This window comes from Caretta caretta, chromosome 21 (assembly GCF_965140235.1).
Source record: "Caretta caretta isolate rCarCar2 chromosome 21, rCarCar1.hap1, whole genome shotgun sequence".
NCBI classification, from domain to species: Eukaryota; Metazoa; Chordata; order Testudines; family Cheloniidae; genus Caretta; species Caretta caretta.
In genome coordinates this window covers 7126088-7138488 of record NC_134226.1, presented here as the reverse complement: position 1 = coordinate 7138488, position 12401 = coordinate 7126088, and the positions used below count along the sequence as shown (strand labels likewise).

Sequence of the window (12401 nt, the reverse complement as noted above, 5' to 3'; positions counted from 1 at the left end):
AGCTCAATATGGCTACGGTAGACTTGCCTGCTCCATTGTCTGTTTCTCCAGAGGGCAGTGGTACAAGTGCCAAACCAGATAAAGTGGTGGATCCCACCCATCCTGTGGCCCAAATGGAAGGAGAGATAAGGAGCCTACCATCTCAATTGTACAGCCCTTGGAAATAGATGCCAACCGAGAGCAACTTGTTCCTATTCGTAGCCCCTTGGGAAAAGTCACAGTAATTGTCTCCGCTCACGGATTCTAAGCCATTTTATGATTCTTGTAGCCTGGTTTGCAGAGGTTCTAAGTACTCATCACTGCCAGTGACATGAACGGGAGCTTTAGGTTTCCCGCATCTCTGACAATCAGGCCATAAGACCTTGGAAATACACATGAATGGGACCATCCCAAGGACCAAATTCTGCTCTCCATTCAATCCGGGATTGAAACTTGTGTAACTGAGAGCAGAACTAGGCCCTACATAACCCCTATGGCATCTCTGCCTTATAGAAAACCAGCAAAACTAGAGTTGGGCACAAGCCAAAACCTGGGATCCAAAAGTCACCCAATGTTGGGAAAGTTTGGATTGCAGCAATGCAGCTTGTGCCTGTCTAAAATAATCACGGCCATAAGAGTGCTCACCGTCCACAGGCAGAGCTGGAGAGCCAGTGGGAACCACAGGGTCTGTCTGGGTTCAGCAGCGTCAGTGAAAAGTCCTCTTTACAGTGGTTCTGGTCCAGTCCTGCCTCGTTTGAACATTGCAAGGGAGAGGGGTCTAGCTGACCCAACTTCTCCAACCTGAGGTAAGGCTCAGCTCGAGTTCCCAGTGCAGGGTTTGGGAAGGGGGATTGTTTCCTTGCCCCTGTTCAAAGCCCCCCACCACCCCAAGTGCCTCTGAAAGCTGTTTGGCTAGATACATAAGCTGAACCCATGTCCTACCCTCCACCCTTTCTCTCTGCAGTGCGACTCCCCACACGCTGCCTAGGAAACAAATTCTCCTTGCCTTTCACCGTCACGGAGATGCCCATGGAGGCTTCCCTCAGGGAGTTCCTCTTCTTCCACTTGCCCTCATCTATGTTGTACATCTCCACTATCTTCAAGGGCGTCTGCTTCATCCCGACCCCTCCTATCACCATGATCCGCTTGCCCAGGGTGGCCACGGCTACTCCAGCCCGGGCCGTGGGCATGGGAGGGAGAGAGCTCCAGTGGTTGGCTTCGGGGGAGTAAACCTCGAAGCAGTTCATGGGGACTCCGTTGCCATCGCAGCCTCCGATGGCAAAGACCTGGCCGCCTGCCTCCACCAGCGAGCAGTAGACCCTGCCACTGGGGAGTGGGGCGAGGGTTTTCCACTGGAAGTCTTTGGTACTGGGCACTTCCATTGCGGATCGTCAGGGATGAGGCAGCATCTGTCCTGCTTGCCAGGGGGCTGGCTAAGCTGCAAAACACAGCCAGAGATAAGCATCACACACAGACAAAAACCAACAGAGAAATATACAAAGAAACAGCCCCCTCCCCCCCCCCCGAGAGCCGGGCAGCCGGGAGCACAGCAACCCCTTCATGAGCAATGCATCCATGCAGTCGCCCATAATGAGAGGTCCCATCTACCAGAGAGCGAGAGAGAGAAGAAGGAGCCGGTACCTTTCATCACGTCTCCATTAATCCTGCAGTTCCACATCTGCCAGAGCAGCTCACGCGGAGCCAGGTCCTAAAAATAAAAGGCACAGGTTGGATTCAGCTTGCTCCCCCCCTTTTCCAAGCATCCCCTCCCCCACAGGACATTCCAACCGAGGATGCTGCAAGCCGTCTGCTCCCCGGCTCAGAGCTTTCTTAGCTCATGAGGAACTTTTCTTTGTTTAATTCTTCATTGACAAGATTAATATTAATGCCCATTGTCAACGTCTTCCCAAACCCCCAGGGAAACCTACCATGGTACCTCCTGCTGGGAAAGGCAAAAAGGCTGGAGTACAGAGACCAACCCTCCAGCCACAGCTCTCTGACTGTCACACACAGCATTACAGCTGAACTGTAAAAGATCCAAAAAGCAGCCCAGCAGGACAGAGAGAGAGAGAGAGAGAGAGAGAGAGTCCCAAACTACCACTGGAAACCAGGGATTATTTTTTCCTCTCACCCTGAATAGCTGTCAAACCTTCAGGGGAAATGAACAAATGAAGAGCGACAGAGGAGAGCAGACACACAAAAGGGGAGCGAGAGAGGCAGCCACCCACGCACTCACACCTGTGTATAAATAGGGGTGCAAACCGCAGTGAGAAACTCAGCCTTCGTTATGTAACCAGAGCTGCTTAAAGTAAAGTAGAATTTATATATCCCATCACTCTGGGACTGTAGCACCCTGGACACACACTGTGTACAGAGCATAGGTGCACTTCTGGCTCCAGCAGCCAATGCTCCTCTCCAAGTGTCACAAACTGATCCCTGAAATTCAGGCCTCTGGCAATAATGGATATTTGCCACTATCAAAGGAGAGCACATGTGGAGGTTTGTTAGCCTATATGGGAAACCTTCCTGCACCTGGCATTGTAATGCTTCATACTTCTCCTTTATAGTGCTTTTCAGGGGAGGATCTCAAAGTGCCTTCACAGAGTAACGTTATCCCCATTTGACAGAGGGGCACAGAGAGGTGAAGTGATTTGCCCAAGGTCACACAGTGAATCAGTGTCCAAGATGGGGAAAAAAAACAGGAATCTGGACTCCCAGAGTGCAGGCCTATCTGACTTGGTGCCCTCTTCCTCCGGAGCTTTAGGGATCTTGATGCATGTGAGATGCAGCCTGAGCCTGCTCCTCTGCACGGTTTTGTTTTAGAGAAGCTAACGCCCATCATCTCGTCTCAACCTTCTGGCTAAGACTGAACATGGCGTCAGTTTAAGCCTCTGATACTGCGATTGCGCTATTGCGGGGGGGGACTCTCTCCTGTTTGGGATGGGGGAGGGGGTAGGATCAATAGCCTAATGGCACTTTCGTACCTATGATCCTATTTCAAAAATAAGGTAATGGCAAGCCCTATGCCCAAGCAAAGTCAGCAACTGGCTGCGTGGTCCTGGCTTTTTAGGGGACAGCTGGCTTTTTAGGGTAAAAGGCAAGCCCCACGTCCCTCTGCATCAGCAGGAGCAGAGGGAGAGGAAACAACTTGCCCCCAGACACTCCTGTGCACCCCATCCCAGCAGCCTGAGCTCACACCGCCACTTGCAGATCATGGCTCTGCCCAAAGGCAGCGGCTGGGATGCCCCTTGCCATTGCCAGAACTAGGAGCCATCACAGAATTCCAGAGGAGATATGTCTGCAGCACCTCCTACTAACCCACAGCGCATCTCATGCAATGCCTGGCATTGCTTCCTAAGGAGCCAGGCCTCCCACACGAGAAGCCTCTGGTTGCTTCTGGGCTGACAGGGCTGTCCACACACACTGAAAGGGTGGGAAGCACTTACTCCTCCAGTCCCGGCCGCATCGCTTCAGATCTCCCCAACCCAGAACCTTTTGACAGCAAGAGCAGATTGAGAGAGTCTGTAGCCTAGCAACAGCCACCTACAACTCCCTTTAATCACCCATCGATTTGGATCTGAGCTGGTATCCTGATGGGTTCACTGAACCGCACTGTGGAGCATGAGCAAATTCTCCCCAGAAGGAAAGAGGGGCAGAGGTTCTTCACGCCAAAGGAACCAGGGCTATCACAAAGGCTCTGCATGGCTGAAAATTTCCAGCCTGAATTCAGTGCTGTGGCAAAGGACAGAACTGATAGCCCTGCTATGGCACAGTGGGTAGTGCAGGGAGACCTGTTGTCTGTGCCCAGCTCTGGCACTGACCTGCTGGATGTCCTTGGCCAAATCACTAATCCCCCGTTTTCCTCATCAGGAAAGTTGGGATAATGATAGTTTGTATAGCCCCGCGAGATCCACAGATGGCAAGTGCTATAGAACAGCAAGCTATTATTATTATTTATCCCCGGGTGGGCATAGAACTGGCATCAGCAAAGCAAACTTCGCACCCACTGTCCTGCCCATCAATCGCTAGCCTTGATCTGTAAGGACCACCTGCAGGTGAGCTCAGTCTGCCTAGCCCAATCACTTCTTGGCTTCTTCACTGGGATTGCCAATAGAGGGAGAGCAACTGTGATGCAGACAGCTGACCACCGACAACTGGACTGAGATCCATCAAACTCTTTTCACACATGAGCTGCTAAGAGCTATAACCCTTTCAGCGCCTTTGGGAGCAGCCTGAGCGGATCATGCGGCCCCGTGCTGAGTCAGTTGCCTTGCTTCCCTTGTGAAATGCACGATCCTCATTGGAGCAGGAGAGGCACAGGGTTCCGAGGCCTCTGTGCAGTTTGGCCTGAAAGAAGCAGACTTTCCTGCATACGATTCAGTGGGTGGTCACTCCAGTTCAGCATGGGTTTGAGGGAAAAAAGCGATGCAAAACTGAGACAACAGGGCCTAGGAGCAAAATCTAAGGTAACCCAAACATAAAGGGGCTAACAACAACAGGGAGGCAACGTCACAATCCCGCAGTCTGTATTCAGCGGTCTCATTAGGGAACTGCAATGGTGGTGAAAATGAAGGGATTGAGAACACTGCACAGTGCAGACATTTGTTATGCAAGCTTCTTTCAGCCTAAGGGATCCTGCTAGTTCATCTCCCTCCTGACCTGGAGCAATTTGATTACTCCAGTCTTGAGCCTCCATACAGCCCTGCCAGTGCATCTCAGTCCTGATCTTGAGGAACCTGCTTTCCAGTGCTGGGTTCTTGACTCCCCCCGACAGCTTTGCTAATTGATCTTGGCCCTGACCTGAAGCTCTACACCCTGCTACTGCAGTAGAACCTCGATTTCACAAGCACCAGTCTTATGACCAACCAGTTATACAAACCATTTTTCCCAGCTGGAGAAAAACACGGGAGAACAAAAGCGATGACGAACAAGTAGATATCCCTTCCCATTCCGATGCCTTCAGTGCTTGGGGAATCGCTTTGCCATGGGGTGAATGACAAGACGAAAGTCGCGCAGTGAACCAGGCTGCAACTTATGCCCTGCACCTGCTGTATTTGAGCTGTTCAATTTTATGAACTGTTTGATTTTATGACCTGAAACTCCAATTAATTAGCAAAATAGGGGTTCTACGGTACATACCAGGTCTGGGCTCTCCTACACAATGCAGTAATGAGCCAATGCACCTCAGCCCTTCCCTGAAGGTCCCCCCCACCCCTTCATTGCTGGGATTCCCAGACAGTTCAGCCAGTGACCTCTCTTAATCCTGTCCTGGAGCAAACCCTGAGCCTCACACTTGAGCATCAGAGACTCCCAATTGCATCAGAGCATAGGAAACCCATAGGCCTGATCCTGGCCCCATTGAAGTGGACAAGAGTCTTTCCACAGACTTCACTGGGCTTTGGATCAGGCCCTTAGTGAGGACAGACTAAGCAGAGACCTGCCAAATTCATTCCAGCTGTGACCAAGTCAAATGGAACCCACGTGTGGGCATCCAAAGGGGAGCGTCTAGTGCATTAATCTGCTACCTCGTATGAATTCTGCTGCATTGGCATTGAAACAATCTTCTAGCCTTGCCGTCCACCTCTAAACAACATACAATAAAAAATAGTTAAGGTCAGCCTGAAACACTTAGTCTTTCCCACCTCTCTCAAGGGGCACTAGGATTTTCACTCCCAAGTAATAACTGTGCTATGCCTCGGGACTGTATGGCTGTCACTAATGTGCTGAGCAAATAGCCCCAACCTACTTCAGCCATGTTCCTCTTCATCTACTCCCAGGCAAATGGAATGATCACTTAATTATACCAAACAAATTGGAAGCGTTAACATTTTCTTCCTAAATGGCTATATTAAAACAAAAATGAATAGTAATTGCTTTTCTATCAAAGGAGATGGGAGAGGAGAGATTCTCTTCGTCATGCTGAGCCAGCTGCCAGAGCTGCCCGAATCGTTCTCGGCCAGAAACTGCCAGGATAAAAGCTCTTAGCAGCGGGGCATCCCTTGACCACCCAGTGCATTTGTGGTTCAAAGCAGGTGACAAGATGTTGAAAACAAGGTGGCAGGGAAGGCATGAAATTTACAACCTCAAGAAAGAAAAATACATGGGGCCTGAATATGGGAGGTGAAACTGATGGGAGCAAAGGGTGCGCAGCAACGGAAGCCTCTAGCCCAGTGGTTCTCAACCAGGGGTACCGTATCCCTGAGGGTAAACGGAGATCTTCCAGGGGGCACATCAACTCATCTAAAGATTTGCCTAGTTTTACAACAGGCTATATAAAAAGCACTAGCGAAGTCGGTACAAGCTAAAATGTCATACAGACAATGACTTGTTGATACTGCTCTATATACTATACACTGAAATGTCCATACAATATTTATATTCCAGTTGATTTATTTGTATAATTATATGGTAAAAATAAGAATGGACACAAAAGTGTGCTATGACACTGGGTATTTTTATGTCTGATTTTGTAAGCAAGTAGTTTTTAAGTGAGGAGAAACTTGCGGGTACGCAAGACAAATCCTACTCCAGAAAGGGGTACAGTAGTCGGGAAAGGTCGAGAGCCACTGCTCTAGCCCATAGTTTGCATTCTACAAGAGTTAAAAACAACAACCTGGAAGCTGTTACAGACAAAACCATTATTCCTTGCCCTCTGGTTTCCATCATGCTCTGAACAGCTCACTGTTTGGTATCTCGGGGGAGTGCAGAACACACACAATTAATGTTACTTTTCAAATATTCAGCTGGCGTGGCTCCATTGAAGTCAACAGAGCTACACAGAGTCACTCCTGCTTGGAGATCCAGGCCCATGTTTTTTAAAGCAACATTATTTGCAGCAATTTGCTCTTCATGAAACAGCCATTTGAAATTTATTAACAGCTGTGTGTGTTAAGTCTTGTAGTAAAGTGATTGTGCGTGAGTGAGCTGGGGGGGAATGAACTCCAAACACACCTAGGTTTGCTAGAATGCAGGTAGGTCCTTTTTGCTACCTCTCTCCTCTCCTAGACTCTCATATTTCAAAGGGCATCATGCTCTAATGGTAACTCCTGCGCAGTGGGTCACAGCAAGGCCTAAGAGCCACTTAAGTCTTGAATCTTCATTCCAGTGAAAACAGCTTTGTTTGTATTTAAACACTGTCCTAAAGCATCAGCAAACCCAAACGTTGTACCCTTGTGGCTAGTTAGTGCCTGAGAGCCGAGAGCGAAACCTAACTAGAGAATGACTCGAAAAGAAAGGGAGTCTCTTTTCACCCTCCAAGTCTTAGATGTTGAAAAGTAAATGTGATGCTCACAATTCTTTTCATTTTATACCAAAGGTTAAGGAAATCTGGAGCCTGGTACACCACTGCATGCTCCAAGCTGATGGAATGATACCGATTTCCATGGAGTTACAAGGCTTGATTTGCCACTGTGTTTCTTAAAAATGTAGGGCTTCATTCTCATCTCACATTGGCTTTACACAGGCGACTCTGAACTCTGCTGGCTTTGGTGAAGTTACTCCTGATTTACACTGCTGTAAATTGAGAGGTGAGCTAAGCCCATGACATCTGACAGAGTCCCTTTGAGGATCACGATGCTACCATATTACAGCTCCCCAGACTGGTCGCACTGTTGCCAAGGAGTGGGCTAGATAGACAGATGCAGATTAGCCACCAGCCTGAGAAAGACACCAGAAACCTATATTCCTTCTGACCCCAAAAGAAAGCTCTTGTACTCACCTAAATGTCACATCAGATAAGCGCTGTGCAGGTCTGCTGTGTGCTATCTGAACAGTCAAGGAGGCTTGAATGTTTTGCTGTGAATAATATGACAGCAAACCAATACCAATAGCTGAATCCACAATTATTCTCAATACTCTGGGGACAGTCACAGCAGCAGAGACAGGAAGACGGGCAACTATAGGTTGGGAATGTTATGCAAACACTGGCGAAAGATCTCCTCTCCTGTTCCCCAAGCACAGCATCTACATTTGTGAGCGAGCTGCTTCATTTCAATCATACCGGCTGCCTGCACTCAGTTAAAAAGAGCAGGAAGAGACTACAGGCAGCATGGCTCGGAGATAGAGACACCGTCTCAAGGGAGGTGCTTCAGGGCTGAGAACCGAGCTGATACTTGCTCTTCGAATGTCACCATCTAGAGCCTGTGGGAACATATGAGGATGAGGTTGAGCGGATGTGGAGCGCACGTGGGATCCCGATCCAGCCTTCATGGGACACCTGGTGGCAGGAGGGAGGCCACGGCATGGAGCCCGTAGCTACATGCTCCATAATCACCACAAGGACTGTGCTGAAGATCACATCTCCTTGTGGCTGTTTTCCACCCCTGTACTGTGTACACTTCTTGGGGTATTGCAGTCAAGGGGTGCAGTTGCAGCTCATGCAGACATACCCACGCTAGCTTTCATCCAGCTCAATTGACTCACCTTGGTGAAACGTTCAGAGAAGAACTGAACCGTAGGCCTGCCTTACAGCACCAGCACACCCTGTTACACGTGCCGTTAACAGAGAAGCAAGAAGCAGCATTTTAAAAATTTGAACTTGGAGCTTCTTGACAATACAACAGGAACAAAAATCACATTTTTCTAGAACAGGATAGGCAGCTTATGGAGAAACAAAATACAACCAAACGAGGGGAAAAAAATAATTATGAATATTTCTTTCAACCTTTTTTGTCCTGTTGCTACATGCACAAAAAGTTGGCAGGATGCAATGTATTTTAAATAAACACATGCTGTGTCCTGAAACGTTCCAGACAAGCGAATGTCCTGTAAACTTTGATTATAATGTTTCATTTCAAGATCAGCTGCTTCAGCTCATCTAAAAATATATATAATTTAATTCACGTGCTTTATTTTTTTTGTTCGTTTAGTTGCATGGAATGTTCTGGATGAATTTCAGCCAAGGTGAACCTAGTGCAAAGGGCTCGATTCGTGGGCTGACAGACATCAGTGGCAAAAGCCCCAAGGCTAGCAGAATCAGGCCTCGTTAGTTATGTCCTCTCTGCAAATAGAAGTGGGTTTTTACATCAAGGTAGCTCTCTCGATGTAAAATCCTAGTGGAAGCAAGGCATTGTTGTTTTTATCTTGATGCAGCTATTCAAGGTCAACTCTCTGCCCACCACCTGGGGTTGACCTTTGGGAGCTGTATGGAGGTGAAAAACTACCCATATCTTTTCTCTATTTGAATTTTACACCGAGCAACCAAGTTTGATGTAAAATGCACCTTTTTGCAGTGAAGACATAGCCAATGAGCAAAGCATGAAATACACCGTGGGGCAGATTTTCAGAAAAGCAACGAGCCAGATTTCTCAGTGCGAAACACACATAATGGGGCCAGATTTCCAAGCACTCAGCACCCAGTGGGCACCCAAGTTGCAGAGCTCCTCTGGAACTCTGGCCATTTCTTTTGGTGCCTAAACAGGAGCAGCATCTTGTTTGCAACTCGGATGCCTTTTGTGAGTGCTGAGCACTTGGAAATCTGGCCCTCTTAACAAAGATTTTCATGCTTTACAGCATGATCCTGTACAAATAAAGCCTCTCTCCCTGCTGTTGCTACCCTCGCAGAAAAGTGGTGCAGCTCAGCAATATCTGCAGATAGGAAGGCCTTCCATATGCGGATCTGAAAGCTGTGAGCTTAGAGCATTATTTTATGATTATCCTGCCCCACACAGTATTGCGTTACCAGCCTGTGCTTTCAAATGACCCCAAATTATACCACGTTTTAGCTGCAAAGGCTTTAAATCATTCTGAAAACTGGCACTCTGGTGCCAACATTATTTCCCCTTTGCACAAGGCCTGACAGCTGAGGCTTCTAAATGAACTATATATATTCGGGTTGAACTGGACATTTGCTGACCTCCCATCAAATTGAGTCGAGTCTCTCGACAGCTACCAGAAAACCCGACAAAACCCCAGCAAGCCCTATTTCTTCCAGGATTCCATGGCTACAAAATGTAGTGCAGGGGAAAAGATGCTTTCAGTGTGGAAAGAGAGAGGGAAAGATTGTCTTGGTAAATGGGAATTACCTGAAACTTTGTGAGGAGAGATGAGACCTTTGCTACAATGGGCAGTTCATTGAGCTCATTCTTAATTTATATGCACACAGTTTTAATGCAAAGACAGCAGACTATGAATATTTAACTTCCTGCCTAGTTTTAACCCCATTAGCAGCCACTTGAGATTGTTATTTGCCGTCTTATCATGTCAAATGTAATTTTCCGATGTTGCTAAACAGGAGGACAGAACGGCATTTGCAAGGAAATATTCTACAGCTAACAGCAGGGCAAAGGTAAATCTGCAGGAGCCCCAGATCAGGGGCGGAAGAGAAAGAAATGACTGTCTGATTTTTAGAGGGGGTGGGCACCACACCTCTGGAAATTCTGCCTGTTAGGACAGAGAGGGATGCAAATTATCCCTTGCTCCTGTGTGGCTGGGGAGCCCCGGAGGCTATAGCAAGATTTATTGGACTGCTTGATTTATCCTGGGATTTGTCTAAGGAGAGACTCAGAGCTACAATTCCTACAAAAGAAAAACAAACCACTTCACATAGCAAACACTGACCCTTTCCTGATCTTCCTAATCCCCATGCTGTGTTCCTCCTTCCCACCCTGTCATAACTACTGTTGATCTCTACAAGTCATTTTATTTTTCACGGGGTCAAATATGCAAGTTTCACTTTCATATCTTTCAGCCTCAACAATCATATTCGTGATATACCCATCCCTGTGGTATTTAGGCCACCTCTATAAATATAATTTAAGGAGCTTGGGCCAGATCTTCAACTGGGGTAAATTAACATAGCTCCATCGACTTCATCCCTTTATATCAACTGAGGATCTGGGCCTCTTTTCCTTCAAGGATTGGCTTGGACTGCAAAAGGCTGACACTGTCTGGCTTTGGATTGTGGCAAGGTGAGCTGCAGCCCCACAGATATATCCTCAGGAGATGCCAACTAGAAGCACCCTCTGAGAATTTATACTCAATGCAACCTTAGCTTTGAAGCAATTAAAAAGCAACCACTGAGAGAAAATTACCACCCTGGCCTGACCCACGTATTTCTTTTAGAGAACACTAATGCTCTTAAAGATCCATCCCAGGTTGCGCCTTAGAAGCTATGCTCATGTGTGAAAGAAGAAGCTGTTCCCTTGCAAGGCTTGCACTCATATACACACACACTAATAACCCAATGACCTCTAGCGAGTGCGGAATTTTCTCTCGGCTGCCAAAGAAATACTTCAAAAATGTCTTGTACTTACAGTTTTTGCGAGGCAGCGGTGGGTCCCAAGGAAGACTTGCTCTTTATTCAGAATGCTCTGCAACTTTAATACAAGTAAGTCCAGACACCAAACTCCTGCAAGAGCAGCTCTGAATCTCTCTTCCTCTCCCTTGTTCCTCTGTCTCATTTCTCTCAACAGCCATTCTCTCTCTCTCTGTGCGTTGGTCTGTCTCCTTCTCCCAGGAGGTTGCAGCCCTTGTTAAGAGGAAAGTAAAGCAAGAAAGAAGCAGACTGGGTTTCTGGGGGGGGGAGAAAGAAAATCAACCAGCTGCATAAATCCAAATGACCTAATCACTTTCCTACAAAAGATGAAAGCCAATTAGAGTCAGAGGAATCCCCATCTGGTGTGACCACCTGTATTTCTCAGTGCCCTGAGTCAGAGAGACGTGTGTGTACGTGTGTGTACACACACACGTACTGGATTATAAGAGCCATGCTAAGCCTTTTATGGCACCCAGTGCTAGCACAGGATGTTTTGTAAGAGGGCCTCTCTCTCTCTCTCTCTCTCTCTGAACTTGCAGGGAAAACAAAAGCAATAGGGAAAGGGAGGCAGAAGGAAGAACTAAAATAGGAAAGATGAAAAGCAGGAGATGTTTCCAATGAGACACAGAGGGCCAAAAGGTAGCCCTAGAGAGACAAATGTAACTCCCTTGACTTGTGGAAAGTTTTGCCTGCTTGAGCCAGGACTGAATTTAGCTCAAGGTCTCAGAAAGCATCTCATTAAGCAGCTGCTCAGTCCACACCCTAGATCCTTTAGGGGCAAGGGAGAGAGATGCAAATGATCCCTTGTGCCTGTTTGGCTTGAGCCAGAGCCCCGGAGGACGAGGCAAGATTTAATGAACTGCTTGATTCACTTGAAACCACCTTCCCCAAAGGAGGACATTCCATGAGAGAAGTAGAGCACATCACGGAATGGGCCTCCCTAATGCCGCGAACGAGTCTGCTTCAATACAGAAAAGAAAAAAAAACACTGACTGCACACCCTTAGCTGTCACCTACCACCCCACACGAGAACCCAAAGAGGGTATCATCAAACAGTTACAACCCATACTCCATGGGGACCACATCCTGAAAGAAATCTTTCCCAAACCCTCTCTTTTGGCCTTCAAACAATCCTGTAGCATCGCTAAGCTCATCATCAGAAGCTAGC

At 47.6% G+C, this 12401-nt stretch overlaps 1 protein-coding gene across 5 annotated transcripts in view; it reads right to left on the bottom strand.

Moving 5' to 3' along the window:
* KLHDC8A (kelch domain containing 8A) overlaps window positions 1-12401 on the bottom strand; it is a 29696-nt gene that overhangs the window by 12339 nt on the left and 4956 nt on the right. Inside the window, exons 2-5 of one of the 5 annotated variants that reach the window (XM_048826798.2) lie at window positions 11232-11446; window positions 8401-8460; window positions 1621-1687; window positions 986-1417 (exon numbers count right to left, since the gene is read on the bottom strand). In XM_048826798.2, the coding sequence (XP_048682755.1) occupies window positions 986-1361 (376 nt within the window). In that variant the 5' untranslated portion in view covers window positions 1362-1417; window positions 1621-1687; window positions 8401-8460; window positions 11232-11446. Of the gene's footprint in view, window positions 1-985; window positions 1418-1620; window positions 1688-1907; window positions 2065-2110; window positions 2130-7696; window positions 7831-8400; window positions 8461-11231; window positions 11447-12401 lie in introns of those variants that run through there. The other 4 variants (XM_048826796.2, XM_075121884.1, XM_048826799.2 and 1 more) reach the window with 4 other exon arrangements.